Source organism: Oryzias latipes, chromosome 10, assembly GCF_002234675.1.
Source record: "Oryzias latipes chromosome 10, ASM223467v1".
In the NCBI taxonomy this organism is placed as follows: domain Eukaryota; kingdom Metazoa; phylum Chordata; class Actinopteri; order Beloniformes; family Adrianichthyidae; genus Oryzias; species Oryzias latipes.
Window position 1 is genome coordinate 26185562 of NC_019868.2, and position 22895 is coordinate 26208456.

Consider the following 22895-nt stretch of genomic DNA (forward strand, 5'->3'; position numbering starts at 1 on the left):
GTTTGTGTTTAGGTATTTTAGGAAAATTAAAGATCAGAAATCAAAAAACTTGATTCCAGATTCCAGTACTCCTGTGCCTATTTGGATGCTTCTTGTTATTCTCAGTCTTCTTTCTCTTTTGGCTTTTGCCATCAGGGGTCGCCACAGCGAATCAACCACTCTTTCGAGGATGAGTCGCATGGTTAACTTGACAATGTTTTACGCCGGATGCCCTTCCTGACGCAACCCTCTCTCAATTTCTCTGGGCTTGGGACCGGCACAGAAGCAGAGAAGGGAATAGGGAACAGCCCAGATTTGAACCCTGGTTTCACGGACGGAAGGCGCCGCAAACCAGCACGAGCTAAACTGGCTCCCTGTTGTTATTATCAGTAAAGTACAAAAACATTTGTTTTAAAATTAGTGCATCCCACACCCTGAAAACATTTTACACTGAATATGACCTTTAGAGACAATAATCTGACAAGCTTGTCTATGCATAGAATGATTTTATTTGGGATTTGAGCTGACGGGAAATGAGACTGGTTTATTGCGATGTATTAAAACATGTTTTAATTATATTTGCTGAGACATTATTACAACAAAGTCCAATAAAACTGAGTTTACATGATAAAAGAACTGTCTAATCTGTCTAAATTAACAGAAGTCTGATGGACTATCACCACTAAAAAGAAGAGAACTACAGTAGGAAGAGATGCAGTGAAATCAAACTGTTATCTTCTAACATAATCAATGAAAACATGCTTTGATTTAATGTAATTTAAGAGGATTTACCTTATGATGCAAACCTCTGGTAACACAAAAGAATAAAAAAACAGGTTAGAGAACATGCTAAAAAACACCTAAAAGATGCTTGAAAGGATGAAACAAAGAAAATAATGAAAAACAGAACCAAAAAAGAAGAGGAGCTCATTATCCACAAACTAGCAAGCAACATCAGCGATCAAAAGCGACTCAGACAGTTTGATGGACGGAAAAATATGGATTCAAATTAAGCTTGATCCCTAGTGTTAATGGGAAAACTTGCTAAGTAGCAGAATGAGTTCTTCAAGCACCACGCCAGCAGTTCTTGCTCTGTGACAAACCGTATCTGTTTTCACTGTGGAAAAACTCTGCCGGCCTCCAAAGAGGTTTGGCAATGTCTCCACGTTTTACCTCGATCAGGAAATTGGGATGACTGACCATGCCAGCTTGGCCTTGCTCCAGGTGCGAGCAGATGACAGCGCCCTTTCACCATACGCTTTGCGTGGGCCCATTTTAAAAGAAAAACTGTAACAATGCGCGTTTAAACATTTTTAAAGAAACGGGGGAAAAAAGTACATTATGCCGTTATTCTTACAAGTGGAAGCACCATATTGGTCATGAATCCATAATCAAGTATTGAAAATAATCATGAGTTTTATACATGAACTAATTTATGAATATATAGTAAAATACAGTCTGTACTCAGATTTACACTGTTCATACGTGCAACAGATAAAAAAATACAAAAGGCTGGATGATGTACAGCAGGGGTGTCAAACTCTTTTTCACTGAGGGCCACATCAGCAGATTGTCCTCAAAGGACCAGATATAACTTATACATGTAATGAAAGAAAAACGTAACTACTCCTTAATGTTAAATAACTTTGACTTTTTAAAGTGACAATTACAGTTGCGTAGAAAACATATGTTTGCTTGTTACTCTAGCATGAATCCTTTTACATTGATTCTGTCAGGTTAGGTTATATGGACAGTGTTTAAGTCCTAATGTATAGTTGCCCAATCCCATATTGAAAGTTTGATTCTCCCTAGATATGAATAAATTCACACCAATTTTTATTTTTTATTTTAAGAAATTAAAAACTTTTATGCTCCAGCGGGCCACATAAAATGACATGGCGGGCCACATTTGGCCCGCGGGCCTTGGGTTTGACACATAGGGTGTACACGCTTAATCAGGTGTTGCCTCCTGATTAAGAACATTAATAACTTTATTAAATATTAACAACTATCTTCAGAGCTTTATTAATATCTCGTAATACTTTACCTAGCTCCTACCATATCATCAATCAATCCAGTGGAGTAGTGTGCATCTTAGAACTGGGAGCACACCCTAAACCCAAAATGTCTGCCTTCTTGACCCGGAGCATTGAAGTGTTGGACTGTGGGTTACACCTTTAACATCAAAGCTTTAGCTTCAGTGTTGACTTGCTTTGAGGCAGAGAGAAGCCGCTTTGTGCCAACAGGCAACACTTTACGTTTAAAGAGTAGTATATCGGTGCAAACCCAATTTTCTCTGCATCAGAATCAATCAACCAATATGCACTGACAGTGTATATGGTCCAAGGCTTACAGTCAGTCAAAGTGTGCATTATTTGGGTGTCGCTGGCAACATCTCCAGTTTTGAAGATTTAAACCATTTACCTCATTGACTCTGGTTTGTGATACAAAGCAGTTGGGCCATAAAAAAAGCATAAACACAAGTTTGTTTTTAGAAAAGAGTGTTTTTATAGCTCCTCACATGACAGGGGAGGAGCTACAAAATTTTGACTAGTTTATAGACGAGATTTCAAAATATTTGAGAGAAAAGAAAATTAAAAATTTAAAAATGAAAAGCTAAGACATATTAAAAAAACCTATGGTGTTTAAATATATCTAATAAGAAAGTATCTAAAAAAGTTCTGTAGTTGTATCATGAATCAACTTTTTGCAAAAGAGTCCCAACAGGGATCTGAAATCTCACTTAAGGGGGAATCCCAATTGTTCAAAATTCTGTTTGAAAGGCTGGGAGTGTCGAAGCAAAGAGAAAAGGTTCCAGCTTTCCTCGCATGAGGAGTCATGAAAGACCACACAACAAATAAAAAAGTTTGGCAGGTTTTGCTCTATAAGAATGATTTTAAACCTACATCTGTGCCTTTGGAATACCTTTAGGAGTTAAGAGGTAGGGTTACAGCATATTGAGTTAGTTCCTTTTTTGTAGTTGAACTGTGTCATCCATGAGTCTAAGTCATAGATATATTTGAATGCATTTTCTTAGGTTTTAAGGTTATGGTTAGGCATTCACGGCTTTAGGTTGAGGTTACGCTGTGCAAAATCAAAAAAGATCAATACATCAACCCAATGAAAGTATCTCTACACACTTGGGTTGGTGCGTAAGATGATTTATTTTCATGTGCAGCTTAAACATCTACAGCATTCTTATCTAAGTTGGAATAAAAATAGCACCTCAGTCTGCCGAGGAGCTGCTGGAAATGCAACTTCTTTTTTTAATGGGTGGCATATTTGTTTGCATCCCAGTCTGCTTCTCAGAGGCAAATACCATCCTCTACGGTCAAATGTGTCTTCATACAAACAAGAAACAAAAGTACAGTATACACAAATCCCCATTGTTATCCACCACAAACCTGCACCAGTGAACAGACGACACGAAGCAGAAGAGCATCAGAAAAACCGATGAAAACGCTGTAGTCATCACTAACAAAGATAGGCACAACAAAGACGAATAAAAATAGTCCACCCTCTTAGCTGAAGATAGCCTGACTTCAACTCAAGAGCTGTTTTTGTACTTTTATGTCCCAGAAAAGTTTTTAAAGAAATTATATTTCCCTGTGTAACTTACATGTGTTTAGATATTGGTACGAGCAGATTGTTACAGAAACCACCCATGTCTAGAGGAGATCTCTTTCATGATTTGAGTTTGAAATGATCCAATTCAGTTTCTTTATACATTCAAAACTAAGATCCTTTTAACCCTTTAACACCAGAGCTTTAGCACCAGTGTTTACATTCTTTCGCCTACCTTAACCTTTCGACCGTTAAAGCAAATGAGAGATTTCCAGCCGATTCTGAAGCGCAGAAAAGCAGCCTCGTGCTGATACGCAACACTTTACAGTAGTGAAGTGTTTACAAAGTCAGCTGATTTTATCACAGAGAAAAGCAGCTTTGCGCCGCAGTGCAACACTTTACCGTAGTAATGTTTTGCATAGCGGTGCAAAGCGGCTTTTTTTCCACATCTCAATAATCTGATTCACGCTGATTGTGTGATAGGTCATAGATTTCCGCTATGTCAAAGAGTGTGTGTTGTCTAGACGACATCTGCAGAGTTTAGGTTTCAATGTACTGCACTAAAGTGCAACTAGAAAATTTAAATCAAACAAAAAATGTTGTTTCTTTTTAATGTTGTAGTACAATTCACTTAAGTAATTATAAATTAGTTCACTTTGCAGTCCTCAAAAGAGGGTGAATGGCGAGTAGTGGTTAGCACTATCGCCTAACATCAAGAAGACCCTGGTTCAAATCCCAGCTGTGTACTCTGTGTGTGGAGTTTGCATGTTCTTCTTGTGCAGGTTTTCTCAGTGCACAGTCCAAAAATATTCTTCATAGGTTAATTAATTCTAGATCGTGTCTAGGTGGGAATGTGTTTGTGTGGCCCTGCAACAGACTGGCAACCTTATCAGGGTGTACCCCGCCTTTGCCCAACAGTAGCTGGATTGGCTCCAGCAACCCCATGACCCTGAAAGGGATTCAGCGGGTTTGGAAGATGGATGAATGTCCAAAATATCTACTGACTGGAAAACCAAAGACCAAAAAACGTGACGGTTGTTCAAGAAAATGCCATTTTTTATAGACCAGACTTTTTTTAAAAAAAAGGCAGGAAACATAATTTTTACATTTTTTTGTCTGAACTCTGACTTTTGTTTTGTTTTTTAAATTCTGCGAGCAAATCTTCACAGAGGAAACAGCCACAGCTTCAACTGAAGCCATGCAGTCTGACACAGGCATTAGCTGATGCAGTAAGAAGGGTGTGTGCTGCTGCAGCTACATGACTGTGTGCAGTACATCTGTATGTGTGTGTGAGTGTGTGGTAACACAAAAACCTCTCATTCACAAACTGAGACATGTGGCGATGGGCCGGTCCCTTTAAGAGGCATGTGTTGGAGCTTTCTACTAAGTCTGACTACTGAAAAAGATGAGTGCTGATACATTATTCACAAGCAAGGAGACACACACTGTAACGCACACACTAAATAAGCAAAGGACACACAACGACAGGAGTTCAACAATCGAAAGCCAGCAGGGAAGTGCACAGATACGCACAGTTTAACAAGCTAAGTTCATCATTACAACATCGATAGGACGTACATTAAATGAGTGAAGGCTTGGCCTATACGTACTTCAGTGTTACACACACATGCAGGCAGCAGAGAGGAGAAATCCTCAGCCTTCTGTTATTGTGTGTGCATAATTTATAGCAGCCCCAGATCTCTCTGCTAATGACAGCACACTGGGGCATCTGCAGCACAGCAGCAACAGCTAACTGGCATTGCTGTGTGTGTGTGTTGTGCAAGGGTATAATGCTCTATAGAGACAAGGACAGTGAGGGAGACAGAAGGACAGAGAAACAGAAGAGAAATCAACACACAGAGAGTGTCTGAAATAGACACAGATAACGCAACAAAGAGGCAAAAAGATGAGACTGACAAGTGAGAGACTGCACACGCACGCACACACACAGACACACACACACACACACACCCACCCACACACGTGCGGTCTTATCAAGTCACCGATTCAGCTAGTGGATCTCTGCAGACACATTCACACCATATGAAGCGTGTACATTTGCATGAGTTTCAGCAATCACTGGAAAGCTTCTTGATTTTGTAGCATTCTCGTGCACCACACTTTTTACAGACTTCTGCTGTGTGTCTCCACAAAAGCCTGGATTTGGTGTTTCACAAAAAAAAGCCATGAACAAAAATGTGTCTTCACTGAGAATGGTGCAAACATACAGTATGGTCCCAGAGGGAGATTAAATAAAAATCTGGTTCCAGAATATCCAGATCTAAAATTTAAGCTTTGACCCTCGTAGAATTAAAGTTGACAGGTAGATTCCTGGCAGAAGCTCAATGCTCATCTTGCCTGCTCTTTTTCTTCCAGCAGAAGAGGTTGGCTTGAACTTGTGAGTGAGAAGAATGGTCGCTCGGCTCCGTAAAGGCTTGTCCAGAGTGGCCTCTGACCCAGAGAAAGATGGAAAAAGGGCCAGTTGACCCTAAACCAGGTGGAGTGGTTCTAGAAGATGGGTGAAGTACCAACGGATGCACACAATTGACTGCATATAGAACTGGACCAAGTGAGTGTGAAGTCACCCAAAGAAAATGACTCTTTTCCGGCTCCAACGAAATTACATCAGTCATCATTTTTTCGGGCTATGGACACCACCAGACAACATCAGTAAACGGTGATTGGTCCGAGTCGGTTTGAGTCAACGTTTATATGGCAACCACTCTGACTTATCATGAGTGAACTTGTTGGAAGTCCACACCCCTACCACTATAAGCAGGCTTGGGAGAGTCTGTCAATCAGACTGTTCAAACATTTGACGTGGGGGCCAGCAGGCCCCACATACTTTAATTGAGGCATCTTATTTGCCAGTTTATAGCTTGAATAACTACCCATAAAGAAAAAAATATAATGCAAAAGAAATTAGGATAACCAGGAATTTAAAAACGAGGTAGAAGAGAAAGAATGGTTATTCTGACGAATACAATGACTGAGTAATAGCTGTTTGTTTCTTAATAGACGTTCATGGGATTTTGGCTTCTAGGAGCCAGCGGATACTTCCTGTTTTGAACGCAACTCTATTTAAACCTAAACATATACACGTTTCATATGACCTTCATTTTCATTTCTTGAATCATGATGTTGCAACAAACTTCACAGGTCAAGCAGTTCTGCTATGAAAAAGCTTATGCTGCTATTTTCAAAAGCAAGATCAGAAGATCAATTCAAAATTGGTGTCCCAATTAAAACCTGAGGGGGCACACTATAAGCAGAGATTAGTGGTAATCTAGGCCAATCTCAAAGACAGGGTTTGCTATTTCAGGAAAGGTTTCCTCTAAACTGGATGGCCAAATGTTAAACACGCAGGTCTTCCACTAGTCCATTTCTACACCCTCGAGGACACCTTGTATACTTAGGTCTAGAAGTTCAGCCAATGTTGAACAGACGTCTCAACCAACACAGTCCAAAGAACACCAAGAACCTTAAAAATGGAAACAGAAACATGTATCCATGTGTGGAGCTCAAACTCCTGTCAGTCAGGTCAAAAAGATTCTCCAAATACTCTATCTAACAATCCCTAATGGCCTTATCGGCTATTCCTTACAGCTCAAGGCTCCAACGTCAACACTAAGAACAAGCAGTCATCCAACAGCAGCTTCGATGAAGTCCTGCTCTTGTGTCCTCTGTGGGGTTTTTTTTCCAACCGCCAATGTTGCAACAGCTCAGTTTGTGTCAAAGCTCTACAGACTCAAAATATGACCAAAAATGTCCAAGGTTTGTCTGGCATTCTTCACTTACCCAACTCAACACAAGCTGGTCATGAGTAGAGTCAGACAATTAAAAAAAGTCAAATTTGGGATCATTTTCCTGAAAACAATCATTTGAAACGTGCTGGAAGCTATCTAAGGCACTCACATACATAAACAGAGTACGGTTACCTGCAACACAAAAGGTTCGGGAAGCTCTTCTCCCCACCAGGAATGACTGGAATAGGCCTTCTCTTTCTTTGCTATGTTTGACCCAAGGCAACTGCAGAGTGTAATAAAAACTCTATGTGAGGTTGATCTCAGAAGCCAAAATTAAAAACAAAATAGATTGAGACACATCTCTGGACCGGGAACAGAGAAGGTTTACATGTTTGATTCATCAAACCTGCCTTTACTTTCAAAAAAACCATTTTAGCATTTTTGGAGGCAAAATGTCGCTTTTTTTAGTCAGTCTCGAATAAAATAATTTGTTGTTTTATTGGTGGTTTGATAAAAGAAAAGTGGTTATTCTATGAAATGAAATTTTCATTCATGAAAAAGGGTGTGGGATCACTGCAGCTACGGCAACAAAAATGGTACATTCTTTGCTGCTTCGGGAGTCTAGATTTTTGACCTGGTAAGTACTAAAAAAGTAGATCTATTCATACTTTCAGTTGTGATTTTAAATGTCCACCATGTGGACATTATATATATATATATATATATATATATATATATATATATATATATATATATATATATATATATATATAAATAATCACAAACCTGAAGAGGCTGGCATCAACAGAGACGTGTTTTGATGTTTTTAATCTAATTTGGGACTTTTTGTCTTTGTCATGGCAGACAACTCTTGCAGTGAGAAATATTTATTCCACATTCTTTGAGTTGGCATTCACATCTTTTTCGTTTGGCATAAGGCTCCGTTCAATTCCATGAGATCATTTCAATAAAACTTTAGGGTAACAAAAACCCCCTTAACGGAGCCCACAGGTGGAAGCCGGGGAGGAGGGAGGGGCGAAGAATGAGCGCTGAAGGTAAGAAAGAGAATGAACAACTGCACACCTGGGCTTAAATAGGACGCTGAGCAGGTGAGTTAATTGACTGAACCGGCCTAGGGGAGTAACCTGTAAAACACTGCAGAGTGTGCCTGCCTGAAATTGAGACAGGTCACTTATGTAGTATTTTTTAACCATATATGATGTATATTTAAAAATAAACAAGTGTGTTACAGCTTTTTCATTTTGAATAAATTACAGATTTAATGATAAGAATTATAATCGTCCTTATATCTGACTTCCCTCCGAACCACATTGTAAATGTAAATAAAAGTAGAACATATGGTCAGGAGTCAGAACAGCTGAACTTTCCAGTCTTTGAAACACTGAGTAAAAAAAATATATATATCTCTGAATCTCTGAACTTGGTGTTCCCTCGTTTGATAGCATAAAAAAAAAAGACCCGGCTGTTATCGAAAGCTAATGCAGAATCTCTTTGTAGCTTCAAAGCAAAAGATCTCCCCTCTGTTGCCCGCCCCTCTGTGCTCCTCGCTGTGCCTGACTGACAGAAGGGCATACATAAGCTGAACCACACACTCCAGCTCAAGTCAGCTCCAGCAGGAGTCGGAGAGGAGGAGAGACGGTGGGGGGGGGGGCATGAGACTGGAGGTAGGAGGTGTTAGATACACCATCAGTGACAGGAGCATGTTTGAGCATCAGATAACGCTATTTTAGGAAGAAGCTGTCAATGCATCTAAAAGACTTGACAACAGGAATGATCAGAGGAGACCCATCTCACGCTTTTAACTACTCGGGACGTCAACCAGGATGGGTTTTGTACTTCTTAACGGAAAGTGAAGTTATTTACAACGGGGGAAACAAGGAGGTAACATTGCAGCTAAAGGAGCTGATCATAGTGATGATATGCTGCACAATGCACACTGTGGAGCATCAGCTTTAAAGACGAAACAAACTTATTCCATCAATCACTTTTAACATCTGCAGCCTCCAGTGCTAGATGAATACTTAAATGTCTATCTGTCACATAAAACGCTGATCCTTGAAGCTGCAGATCACACAATATAAAACATTACAATAATAGTTAATAATTGTATTTTTATTATTGATTATTCAGGATTAATTTAGAAGTATCTATTTTAGCTTTTTTTGTGAGGATTAACTGAACAAAAATACTTCTGATCTCAGTCAAAAACCCTTCGATGTGAGGCAACAGCAGAAAAGATCTTTGTTTTTTGTCCACATTTAAAAATAAAGATTTCATAATGAACCCAAACCAACATTTTTAACTATTGTTCTGCCAATTCCTTTTATTTACTGTTTTTATTTATGTATTTTTTTTTTTAAATCCAGAACAAGGTTTAGAATCTGAATATTGTGAGTAGTTTTTGTCTATAAAAGCCCTTTGATGGACCGGCGAAGCATCAAACATAAACCCCCCTTGAACCAAACAGTGGCTGGGATAGGCTCCAGCAACCCCCAAAAGGGATCAAGTGGTTTATAAACGATATGGATGCCTGGACAGATAGATGGGTGGATATGTCTCTTTTTTTAAACATTTCTTCTTTAATCTCTTTTAACCACACCTTTTTGAAAGCTCTTTGTGTTACATTTTATTGTTTCAACCCTGTTATATTGAATAACTAACTTATTGTGGAGTTTGTCTTTTAATATGAATAGTTTTTCCATGTTCCATGATGTTGTGTGATACGTTAATATAAATAAATGTATGTATGTGCAGATATTTTTGAACTATAGACACTTCTTTGAGCTTTTATTGTGGTGACATGGAATTGAAATGGTGCCGGTGATTCAGTTGTGGATGTTATGCTGCAAAACTAATCAAGTTTATTTGCCCTGTTGTAGAAAATCAAACTTTTTAGACTTATTATAGGACATAAAGATTAAACAATAAATATTTCATGTAAGTGGACTGGTCAGTTAAAAAAAAACATAATGTATAACAAATTATAAAATGTACTAATATCTTCAAACAAGAAATGAGAAATTTGAAATTCAATTTTTAAAAAGCTTTAATTTGTGAGTATTTTTAGGAGGGGTTGAGATACTTTTGTTTGCTAACAAATGTTCTACTTTAATTCAAACCTTTCAGTTGTTATTAGACTGGAAGAATTCAGAGATCTTTGGAAGAGTCTAAATCTCTGTCGAAACGTTTGTTTTGAGTAAAGTTTTCCTTTCTTTTTTTTTTCTTGATGAGCTCTTCGGTTTCTCTATCTAATCTGTAAATACATTTAGCCTCTTTTATCATAAAACTAATCACTGCAGTCCAAATAACGACCATTTTGAACGATTAAACAAAGAGAAAAATATTTTAACAAAACGTATTTTCAGACCCTGTTTAACCCACATCTTTTCTTTCTGTAGATGTGTTTAGTAGTTTCGGACTAAAACAACAGGTCATTTTTATCCAAGACTAACTAAGCAGCCAGTTTCTGACCACTGTTGTCCACTGTGGCTTTGTTTCTCACATCCAGGAATGATTGGACTTTACAGCATCTCATCCGTCAAGGATACTAGAATTCTGCGTCTTCCCTGCATAAATCGTGAACTTGGTCCGAGCATTTGGTCGAGTAAATAAACAGAGAAACTCATTCCAGCAATGGCAACTCCATAACATAAACACTGAGACAGAGCCTGGTCACTCCTGCCATTTAATCACCATTGGCTCTGCTTTTAGAAGATCCTTCTGCAATCTTTATGGAGCAAAAAGATTTACAGTCCCTCGCAGCCAGAAGTCAGTGTTTCTGACTTTAAAATGTCAACATTTAATGATGCAAAAGTCCCACTTAAGACTCTCAGTCTCTCTTTGACAGTCATGAAGTCTTTTGTTGTATTGATGTCTAAAAGTACAAAAAAACAGCATCGTTGTAAAACAAATCATGAGTAGAGTCCATGTATGGTCCTGTCTTACTAATGATACTTCCCTCTCTGCTGCTTTGAGCTTTTACATCCATATAAATCTAAACCATGTTCTGCTCACTGCTTAGAACAAAAGGCCCAGTTTGGGTTAGAAACCCCCGTCAGGGTTTGACCGTCTGCAGCACATTGGTGCAATCTGTGTGTTTCCTGCGAGCTGACAGCCGATCCCCGAGCTGCACTTTTTAAAAAAATACTTTTTGGTCATGTTTTCAACTTTTCTGCTGCATTTTAGCAACCCTCAACCTAACTTGACCTTCCTGCATCCATGCAGTGACCTGCAGCAGCAGAAAAAACATGAACACCTGCTGTATGAATGAAACATTTGAAATTGTACTTCGGAGATTATCATCTGACATGACTCCTAAAAAAACTAAACATTTACTCTTGTTTCACCCCAACATGTATCTTCAGTTGGGAGTTCTTGTATGTATTTGGATGAAACATCCCATAAGCAATGAGGATCAATGTAACGTCTGTCACAGCGATGAAGCCACGTGCCGGATTTAGCTGAAAGTGGCACATCCCCTCTCCTGACCTGGCGTCTGCTTTGAAAGTGTGTTTAGACGGATCGCAACAGCACATGTCATCAATTAAGACGTGATAATTTTAGCATACAAAGGGTTCGAAAATAGAACGTCGCACTTTGGTGTCAAACAGGGGGGACGGATCCTTTGGTTGGAACATCTGTGCGAGTTTCTGAGAGGAGAACTTCTATTTAAAGACGGCGCTGCAATCGTAAAGACGAGGAGAAAAAGCTGCCATTTTCCTGTTTCATGTGATTTCAGATTTTTCATTCCTCAAAGGCCTAAAGAGAGAAAGACACCTCAGATGTTTTGCAGCAGCTGCTCTCGTCTGCCTCTCTTTTATTTCTTTAATTAAATTGTTATCTATTGTGTGCATGCCAGTTAAAAACAATATGGCAAATTTATGACAAAAATACACACGGCTGTTAGTCCTGTGACTCATAGATGCAAAATGTTGGACAAAATGATCATAAAGGGAATTTAATAAACAGACAAAGCTGTCTTTGAGGGAATACAGTTAAACCTTTTGCAATAAAATTCATTTATAAGCTGACTGATTATTGAATATTATAATATTCAATAATGATAAAATCCCAGTTTTTAAGTTTTTTTTTGTTCCAAAAAACTGTTGCTCCCATGCTATTCTTTTTTTTTTTTTTAAAGCACACCTGTCCCAGCAGCTGGGCTGAAAGTAAGAGTCTAAAGTTTGGAAAGCAGGTGAAGGTTGCTGCCTTGTCTCCAGTCACGTGCTCAGCTCTCCTGCCTTCTAGCGCACACATGAACCTCCTGCAGGTTAATGCTGTGGATCCACGCTAGTTTCATAAGAAGAAGAGCCGCTGCTTCATCCTTAACCCAATGTGACACCGTGTGCGCGCGCATCTCCTCATAAAAGTTCTCTCACCAGCAACCGGGTCGGAGGCCCGTCAGAAGAGGGCTCTCTTTCCATCACCACGGCTGCTCCAGTGGCCCCTTACAGTGCGCCGTGAGTGTACAGGCAGGTGTGTGAGGAGGGGGGGAGCCTTCAACTTACCGCAGTCCTCGCAGAGCACTTTATCCACATCCTTCTTCAACTCCGGCTCGCTGGCGTCCACAGGGGCGTACGCAGCCTTGAAAACCAGGGGCTCGGTGGTCGGGTCCATGAAAAAGATGTATCTGTGGTCCTTCTCCACTGTGATGCAGGGGGCCTCGGAGCCGAAGTCCCCGACGGTCACGAGCTGCTCCCTCACGAGGCCGCCGCTGTTGAGGGGCCACACGTCCAGCACTTTGACATTCACACTGTAGGGCTCCCGGGAGGAGCCGTTCTCCGGGGAGGAGCGCACCTCGCCCTCGATGACCACGGTGGACCTGTACGCCTGGTCCTGGAGGGAGTTGAGACTCGGGGCGTAACAGGCGAAGGAGACCCCGATGACCAGCATGGAGAAATGCACTGGATCAAGCCTCATGCCGTCAGCCTGTGCTGTGCTGCAGTGCTGCTGGGCGGCGGAGCGAGCTGGAAGAGAGGGACGGCGGTGAACGGGCTCCGGCAGAGCAGGCAGAGCAGAGCGGCAGACGTTGTGGAAGTGTCCATGCCATCGGTGTCTGCCGCTGCTTTCCCCATACGGCCGCTGGCGTCGGTTAGGGGGGGGGACACCAGCCTAGGAACCGGAAACGGCCCGCTTCTGCATGCTTAAAAATGTGATTGCTGCATTCTCCTTCAGCTAGCACCCCCCTCCGCCTTATCTCTCCTTATCTCTCCTTGTCCTGAGAGACAAAACGACGCGCGTAAATTCGCCTCCTCTCGAATCCGGGGCTCGAACCTCTCTCTCCTTCCGTCTCTCTCTCCAGCTAATAGGCTAGCATCGCATGGGTGGGCGCACTGCCTCTCTGGAAGGAAAAAAAAGCGCCTTGCGCGTACGGGAATCACAAGAACTGACACGCACCCCACGCACACGCACCAAATATCCGGTTTAATTTGAGCAGTTGAGAACCCTAGTCGCACATAATCTGTTGCTCATCGAGCAAAACAAAAAAAATAAAAAAAATAACAAAATATTTTTAAAAAAATCCGTGGAGGAACTAGACGCGACAGTGGCGGTTATCCGGTAAGGCGTTGCGACGGCAGCGCGCCCCCTCCAGCCTCGTCCCCTGCGCCCCTCATCAAACGCGAGCGACTTACGTGAGCAAACATCACCTGCCGGTCACTGGCGTCGGTTCGCCACGTCCTGCGCAAACACCCTAACGAGCCGGGCACCCGCTGGCCCGCCGCCACCGAACCGGCGTGCGATCATGCCGGTGGACTGTGCCGAACCTCTGTTGGGGGGGGGGGGGGGGGGCGCCAGAGATTTTCACAGACACGCAGCGCAGCGTGCGTCCGCAACCAAGCCCTCCGCGGCTCCTGCTCCAGATCTCCAGCGCAAGCGGCGCGAGGAGGCTCTAGGCGAGTTCAACACACTGCGGATGGTTGGCGCGATGACTAACGCTTCGAAATTCTCTCAATGGACTCCTGTCCGTTCGCGGCGCTTCGACTGCGCTCAAAGAAAGCCCCGCTCCCCGCAGGACGCACGGAGCACCGCCAAACCTGTCATGTTCCACTCTTAACACGCAAGTCACTGCGGTTCACTATACTATTGCCTTGGGATGGCGTGCGCTTTAAGGGCTCTATGGCAACACGTGGCAGCAACAGCTGACACCAAGTCCTGGATTCATGAAGCGATTTCTGAAAGCGGGTTTTTTATCTACAGCTTTACCACTAAAACTATGTTTTTTTTTAACTGATTTCAGGTATCTATTTGAGTCCTAACCTACATCCCCCTCCCACAGTCACTGTCCTCTTCGGCTTCAGCATCAAGCCATTCATAAGATTCTCTTCCCTCCCCATCAGGAGATCTGCATCCTGCATGGAGGAACACTCTTTAAGAAACAAGGAAAACGGAGTAAAAAGATTAAAGTCTTATTCTTGTCTTTAATTTGGACCTAAGGAATCACTGCTTCCCCACGGGAGGGGGGTGGGGGTCATCAAGGACCAGTCTCTGTCCGTGGTGCTGAAAGATTGCTTTTCCAGGACAAATACAAGCAAGTCCAGTGCTGCAATAAAAGCCCACCTATCTGTGTAAAAGTGTTTTTTTATTATTCATCTAATATTAGAAGAAAAAATGTTCAGAAAACAAATGAAACATCTTGGTATTGCAATATCCACAATAAAATAGGATTCTTTCAGATACCAGATTATTCCTTTCTCAAGTTATTTCAATAAAAGTTTGAGCAAAAAGGGGGAGCTTTTAGTATTTTTATTTTTTTAAGACACCAGGACTTCTAATTACCTCATTTGGTTCAGATGACATTGAAGAAACCAGTTTACTCTAGAAAGCAGGTCGTAGCCTGAAAGTGAACCCACACATGTTCCTTCGATCATTCTGTCGGGAACTGGTGGTTAAGGAACCAGTAGGAGACCAGTATGGTGGAAGGAACTTAAAAACTGCACAGCTCTCACAGATTCTTGTATATTTGTTTTCAAAGAATCATGTCCAGATTGAAAGTGATCCGGATTCTCCAAAAAGATGATGGGTCCCTGGACTTTATTGACCAAAAACCAAGAACATGTAGCAAATAATCTTGCTTAAAATCATGTTTTGTGTTCAGGTTAAGTTTAGTGATTACTTATTTTTGTCCCACAAACTCTCCAGGTTTCAGGTTTCAATCACCAAAACCGCTCTCTGCTGGTTGATTATTCCTAAGCCTTACCATCCATGATTTTCTGTTGAACAGGTCACCAGTTTTATCACACTTTCATTTAGCCTTGTTTCGAGTTATTCAGGGTCAAGTGTTGTCAAATTTCAATTTGTTTTGAATTTTTAGTTTTTTCCATTTAGCTTCTGTCCACAACTCTTGGTTTCCTGCATTAGCATCTCACATTCCTAACTCCTAACAGAATATAGTCTGAACCCAAAACATAACTGATTCATGTAAAAGTGCATAAAAAAAAGAAAACTATACAACAGATGGCTCCGATTTTACAGGTTTAGGGTGTAATGGATAAAAAAAAGACTACAATGTCAGATCTGGCAAACTTTTTCTGAGTCATTCTGAACAACAATTCGAGCAAAAATGGGTCACTGAGATCATATTTTTATATGGTTTAAAATGAATTGATAGATGATTTAAAAACAAGTCAATAAATCCCTACAAGCTAGACCTGAAACTCTATTTGTCAGTTCTGAAATTATGCTGTAGGGTTTTTGACAGAAGCTCTTTTAAATGGACTGTTTGGAGGGAAAAGAGGGAAGGATAGATTGTGTATGTGAAATGAGAGACACCTGTTTGCATGTAAACAGATTTCTCTGCAGGAGAAATTATTTGTTGTTTATTTTATTTATCTGTTAAAACGTATAAAGTGAAACATTAAAAAATCGTATTTTTCTGTAAATAAAAAATTATTTTATACTTATACACAAGTTGATAATGCAAATAAGATAAAATTTACAATTATATTCAGTCATAGCTGTAAAACAAAATAAAGTTTTCTAGAAGAAAATAAAATACAAAAGAGCTCTAAATGACTTATATTGACTAAACAAAGAAGGAAAAATGTAATGCAATAGTCTTAAATACATACATGTTTTTATTGGCATAATCTGAATGACATTTCAAGAGTGAAAACCCTTTGTGAAATATAGCAGCTTCTTAAGAAGATTCTGAGCTTTTAAATTTCATTCCCAATGAAAAGTACATGAAGTCCAATAAGAGAATAACAAATCATGACGCTCGGTCCATCATGCGCGCTTTGCAGACTCCCACACAGCCATTTTCCACGGCTCATTCAGAAATTTCGTCTTTGTTCGCAGCCCTTCTCCGAGGGCTGTCGCATGGAAGACTGAGGGTGGCGCTGTCCGCGGTGCTGAACCCCCCAGATCAATAATCTACAGGTAAGACTCCCTCTTTGTGTGTTTGCTCCCCCTTTCATTTCCTCTCACTTCGTTTTTAATGTTGAAACTGGGGAGGGGAGGGGAGGGGGGTCGAGTGTGTGAGAAATGTTGCAAAAACACCTCGACGGTCTTGAACGCAGCTCTGCTGTGAGCGCACCGGCGGCAGCGGAAAGTAGAGTTCCTTTCCTTTTTTCATCCTCTCTCCTCTCGTCTCGCGATAGAGCGGCGGAGCGGTTTGACGGGCAGTCGAGGTTGCAGCAGGCAGAGGGAGACGGTGGAAGGTAACGCAGGGAGGCAGCATCATGGCGGACAGAGACAGTGGCAGTGACCACGGAGGGCCCACCGCAGGCCCCGGCTCGCTGCCTCCGAGTGCGATGGGCGCCATGTCCCGGCTGCAGCACGACACTGAGGAGCTCGCTTCCAAGCGCATTGACATCCAGAACAAGCGCTTCTACCTTGACGTGAAGCAGAACGTGAAAGGCCGCTTCCTAAAGATAGCCGAGGTCGGCGCTGGGGGAAACAAGAGCCGCCTCACTCTCTCCATGTCTGTGGCCGTGGAGTTCCGCGATTATCTCGGGGACTTTATCGAACATTACGCCCAGCTGGGCCCGACCAACCCGGACATGGTGCAGGACGAGCCCAGGCGGGCGCTGAAGAGCGAATTCCTGGTCCGGGAGAATCGGAAATATTACATGGATCTGAAAGAGAACCAGAGGGGGCGGTTCCTGAGGATCCGGCAGACCGTTAATCGTGGGCCAGGATTGGGAAGCGCGCAAGGCCAGACCATCGCTCTGCCGGCGCAGGGGCTCATCGAGTTCCGCGACGCGCTCGCCAAACTCATCGACGACTACGGCGTGGACGAGGAGCCGGCGGAGCTCCCGGAGGGCACCTCGCTCACGGTCGACAACAAGCGCTTCTTCTTCGACGTGGGCTCCAACAAGTACGGGGTCTTCATGCGGGTCAGTGAGGTAAAGCCCACGTACCGGAACTCCATCACGGTTCCCTGCAAAGTGTGGTCCAAATTCGGCAACACGTTCAGCAAATACGCGGAGGAGATGCGGAAGATCCAGGAGAGGAGTCGAGAGAAGCGGGCCTCCGAACTGCTACCTGAGGGCCCGCACGGCGGAGATGATGCGGACGACGACTGACCGACCACCGACCGACCGACGGACGGACGGACGGGGGTTTCAGAGACAACCACCGGAGACCAGACTTGAAACTGTAAAATAGAAGGAGAAATTTCCAAGGGAACCCCCCCCCCCCCCCCAACACACACACTTCACCTCCACAGACATGACAGCCCCTCTGCTGTCTCCTCGCTCATTTTGTCACCCCACCTCCCACCCATGTAACAGTAAGCCGCTGCTATCAAGAGTTGAACTGTAAGATATGAACTTTTTTCCTACTTGACTTAAATGACAATGAATAGAGTGTTTATATCTCTATCAATGACAGATTTTGCACACATTCAAAAAAATAATAATAATAACGTCTAGTTGTTTTCAGACATGCTAAGATTTAATCCAAGCAAATCCAGAGATCTATTATATGACCAGTCTTCGTGTAGAGCCAATATTTGACATCAGCACAAAGAGAATATAATGTATGATAAACTTCATGAAACCAAAATCTGAGCGCAGATGTATAGTTTACTGTAAAGGTACAGCAGAGTTTAAAAAAAAAAGAAGAAGAAGAAAAAGGCGAGCACTCTTCAAAGTGCCCTGCAGGCCACCTGTCGAAACGCTTGTAGGCTCTTATTTTGAAAAAAAGTTGGCAAAGCAAGACAGTAGGATTTATTTGGACCTAAAATATGGATCGGAGCTGCTTGACGGCCTTTATAGAAACACAAGATAACCTCCCTTGTGCTTCTCAAACAGATGGGATAAATTGATGGAGCTCTAATATCAACTCTCTTGCACCACGTCCATGTAAAGAAAAAAAGTGCTAACTTAGATGTACTAATTATGATTTTGTGAATCAGCTGTAAAAAAAAAAATTCCTTAAGATACCCACGTTTTCTGTGGGTTAAGTCTTTATTACTTTCTTCTTTTCCTCTTGGGGGAGGGTGGGGATGCAAAAATGGTCCATTTGTGGTGAGGAGGGCGTAGAAACAAGAAAACACTAAAGACAGCTTGTGGCGAGGCAACGCATCCTCTCTGACGTCATAACGACCCGTGCCTTATACACTCCACTCGTTTACGTGTTCTCACGTGGATGGTCTGCGACCTCGACCGCCGCTGTACGTTCTTTCATTTTTACGAGTGTTGTTATGTAGGCAGAGACATAAAGACCCGGCGAGGCTGTGGGTTTTCTCATGTCCCTGCAGTGCGTGGCCGCAACAAAAGAAGGACAAAAAAAAAAGATAACTCAAGGCTGGGAGGAAGGGGCTGGGATGTGTTGCTCCTGAAGGAGCGTAGAAATGAAACGCGTGGCTTTGCACACCGTATGCAACACGACGTGGAAAAATGAAAAAAAAAAAAGAGAGACTTGTTTTTGCAGAGTGAAGCCGGGGAAGGATGCTCGGCCGCATCCCCTGCAGCAGCAGCGGATGCTCCCAGCAGCAGGGCCCAGGCAGGATCTATCATTTTATGGTGCTACAGCCCCTAGACCGCCCTTTGGGTGCCTCGTCGCTTGAAATATGTCACTTTCGCATTATTGTCATTCTGATGCTCCTTTGCCCCCGTTCAGAGTTCGTCCCTCCTCTTCACTTTCGTTTCAGGTTTCTCCCTCCCACCAAGCGATGAAGCCTCAAGCTGGTGTAGGACATTTCATAGTGTGCAATATTGCGTGCGTGCCGATAGTGGCATTGTATCTCATGTACAGACTATTAAAAGAGGAAAAAACAAAGATCCGGCGATGTGATCGCTAGTATTCAGAAGCATGAACACGAGGTTGAAACATTTGTGTTTTCCCAAATGTGGAGACTGTAAAGCCAGAAACGGTCCAACTCACAGTGAGGTCATGTTTTCTGTCGGATCCTTTGAGCCACACAGCTGTTTCCTGTGTGCATAGATGAGTTCACTTCTTCCAGAACCCCTCGTTCTGTCCAGAAGCAACTGCTGTCTCAACGTTAGCCCCTCTGCAGTGATCTCCACTCTGCATCTTGGGAATTTTGAGTCCAGCGCACACACACTTTCAGCCTCCCCCTGTTAAGGCCTCCTGTTGCTATCAGAGTGTTTGGGAGGCCGGTGAATGGTGTCTAGAGCTGCACAAGGCCTCCTGTCATAAGAATGGAGGCAACCGTGTGTTTGCCACATCCCCTCTGGCCAGCGGCTGAACTTTGAATTAACCTTTTCTGCACTTTTGCTCAAGCTAAGAGGGAGCGATTAGCTGCTAGGGCAAACCCAAAGAGTTAAAGAACTTTTTGTGAGGAGGATGATCTCCTCTGCGGTCTTTGGAGTGTTTTGTGCTCTTTGTAGCAAAGTGTGTTTAAATTCTTTTAAGTTGTGGACTTAGTTTTGACAATCCAGACCCGAATTTCTTTTTTTGTCTTTACCTTTAACTCTGGAGCCTTAGTGTCAACTTCCTTTGGACTACCTTAACTCTTCAACTGTTTTCCCATTTCAAGTGATTTCAACAGATTTTGAAGTGGAGAAAAGCGGCTTTACTGACAAATGTTTGCACATCAGAGCAAAGCCCCTTTCCTTCGCGTCAGAATTTGATGGAATTACGTTATTCGCGTCAACGGTCAAATAGTTGGGGATGTTCAAAGAGCGTGTGTTATTTTGCTGTCACCGGTGACAGCTACGGTGTGAGAGGGTTGAAACATCGACTGGGCTCAAAGAGTCTTGATTTGGAATCAGGTCTGTGCAAAACCCGCTGACCAGAAGCAGCAGATAAGTCAACAGGGAACTTAAACGAAGGCCTCAGCAGACTAAAACCAGTTTAACCTTGGACCAGCGCAACACAAAGAGCTCAGAGTTCCTGCATCCTTGCTTTTAAGAGTGGCTCTGTGTTTGATCAGGTATCCCCTGTAGTGATGCGGCCAAGAAAAAAAAAATGTTCCAGAAAATCCCATCTGCTCCACGCAGAACTTCTTGGCTCGTGTTTGTCTCAGAGAAGCAGTGAAAGGCCTGACGAAGCCTGGCACTGCTCTGTGGGAGGGTCACCTGCAGCAGAACGGCCTGCATGCGGGGCGGATCCACGCAGAACTTTCCTCTACATTTCAGGAGAAAAACAGGCACACTGCCCTGTGAATTATAAGACGCCTACATCAACAAAAGACGTACGAACCTCCTGTAACTGTGTGCCCACCAGAGCACATCCGAGTTCAACCTGAGTGCACTATGTTGGGATTCTGAATCCGTTCTTAAAGTTTTTTTTTTTTTGCTTCAGTGTTGATCTTCAGAAGACTCGGCAGCCGAAAAGTCTGGAACCAAAGCGTCTCTTTCTGAAGGCCTCACTCTAAAAGCGTACTTTTTTATTCAAGACTGTGAGAGGTTGTGTTGCAGTCCGGAGCCTGCGCTGCTGGGTCAGTCGTGTTGTTGCTGCAGAATGATTCCATTGTGGAACGTGACTCATCCCTTTTTTCTTTTTCTTTTCGAGGGGCATGGGGGTCACGACTACGTCTGAGTTACACAGGAACCGGGTGGGGCACAAGTGATTTCACGAAAAACAAACCGATCAGATTGGGTTCTTGTTTGACTGGAGCTCCACAGCAGAACCTGGAGTGACCTCACAGCAAAACTGTGTTCACATAACAGGGTCGATTGCTTGTGGGACGGTCAGTATTCCGGCTGTGTGCCCAACACACGAAGAAGTGAAGCCGTGTTTTCAAAAATTCTTCATCAGAAATCCTTCTGATTGTAATGCAGTCTTCTCCTTTGTCTGTTCTGGTTGCATTAAATGCATCAAAACTGCTTAAAGCAGCAGAAAAACCCAGAAGGTGCTTTGACTTTAGAGTATTTGCACAGACTCTGTTTGATTTGAGTCAGGAAATGATAGAAAATATTCTCATCTTGGTTTGGTTTGCCTTCCCAAGAAAGACAAAACTGCCTCGAGAGGCCATGCATTTGCAACAGCTGCTCATTTGGGGGTGCTATTGCCCAAAACGAGGTCCGACAGGAAAGAAACAGAACCACGAGCAAGAAAGCCAACGAGTACCGCTCCTCACATTGACTGTTTATGAGAACTGGACTGAGTGACCTTCTCCCCCCTGCCATTCCAAAACATTTTGTTTTTCATGTGATAGGGGCGTGGACTTCCAACAAGCTCACTCCTGATTGGTAACGGAGGTTGCCATAGAAATAATCACTCAGACCGACTTGGACCAATTACTGCTTAATGACAACGTCTGGCTCCAACATGGCGGTGTTCATTTTGCGAAAAAAATGGCGACTGAATTGACTTCATGTGCTGGTGCCATGTTCTATGGGTGACGTCACTCACTGGGTCCAGTTTTCACAAACAGTCGATGGTTCCTCCTCCTTAAGTCACACTCACTGAAATGCATGCTGGTTTTACAAAACGTGATCCGTTTCCGCTCTTTGGTCAGTTACGTTGTAGCTGGGCCACATGAGCACCACCTCTGTTCAGCTTTCTCACCTTCTCAAGTGAAGCTGCAGATGATCCGTCTGCATCCCCGCTTATCAACCAAACCGAGTCAAACCGCGCCGCTTCCACAAAGACGGTCCAGACAAGAGACACGCTCCGTGTTTTAGTCCTTTCGTTGGCCTTTGGGAGTTCCTGGTTAATCACACAGGCCTCCGGTCAAATCCAAGCGCCACCCAACTCAACAGAAACCTCCGTCAGCGGGGCCCCTCCAGCATGTCTTCTGTTTGCACACACTTAGCGGTAGGCTCCGTCGTGTTTCCAGACTGTATAGGCTACTGTTGTGTATAAATGTTACTTTAAATGTTCTGAAGATGTTGGGAATCGGATCTCAAGGGGGCCGGGTCAATGCACAATGAACATATCCCACGTCATCGTTTGGTCCCTTTACCATCCCCATAAGAGATAATATGTTGTATCTTTCAAAAATATTTTATCTGTGACGCGTGTGCGTGCGTGTGTGTATATATAAATATATATACATATATGGTTTGTTATATATGATGCTCCTCCTTTCAGAAAAATATAACATGTAAACAGGAAAAACATATTGCTGTTTTTTTTTCCTTTGTATTTTATACTTAACAGAAAGCATTGAATAAAAATGGAAACTTGCACTTTAGATATATCAAGAAAATAAAATCCTGCATATTATTT

At 42.7% G+C, this 22895-nt stretch overlaps 2 protein-coding genes across 4 annotated transcripts in view; one reads left to right on the top strand and one right to left on the bottom strand.

The window, feature by feature from the left end:
- The window catches only part of LOC101159516 (pro-neuregulin-2, membrane-bound isoform), a 73547-nt gene extending 58508 nt beyond the window's left edge, over positions 1 to 15039 (bottom strand). For 2 of the 3 annotated variants that reach the window (XM_011480503.3, XM_020706774.2), the window contains exon 1: positions 12818 to 15038. In XM_011480503.3, the coding sequence (XP_011478805.1) occupies positions 12818 to 13229 (412 nt within the window). In that variant the 5' untranslated portion in view covers positions 13230 to 15038. Of the gene's footprint in view, positions 1 to 12817 lie in introns of all 3 variants that reach the window. The other variant, XM_020706775.2, reaches the window with a different exon arrangement.
- Positions 15040 to 16392: 1353 nt separating this feature from the next.
- LOC101161901 (transcriptional activator protein Pur-alpha-like) lies at positions 16393 to 21301 on the top strand. The gene is made up of 2 exons (XM_004073567.4): positions 16393 to 16688; positions 16910 to 21301. The coding sequence occupies exon 2, from the start codon at positions 16991 to 16993 to the stop codon at positions 17834 to 17836; it is 846 nt and encodes a 281-aa protein (XP_004073615.1). The 5' UTR covers positions 16393 to 16688; positions 16910 to 16990; the 3' UTR covers positions 17837 to 21301.
- The last annotated feature ends 1594 nt before the right edge of the window (positions 21302 to 22895 follow it).

What these genes read in the sequence shown, in the direction of transcription:
- LOC101161901 (XM_004073567.4), top strand. Translation starts at nt 16,991, where the DNA reads ATGGCGGACAGAGACAGTGGCAGTGACCACGGAGGGCCCACCGCAGGC.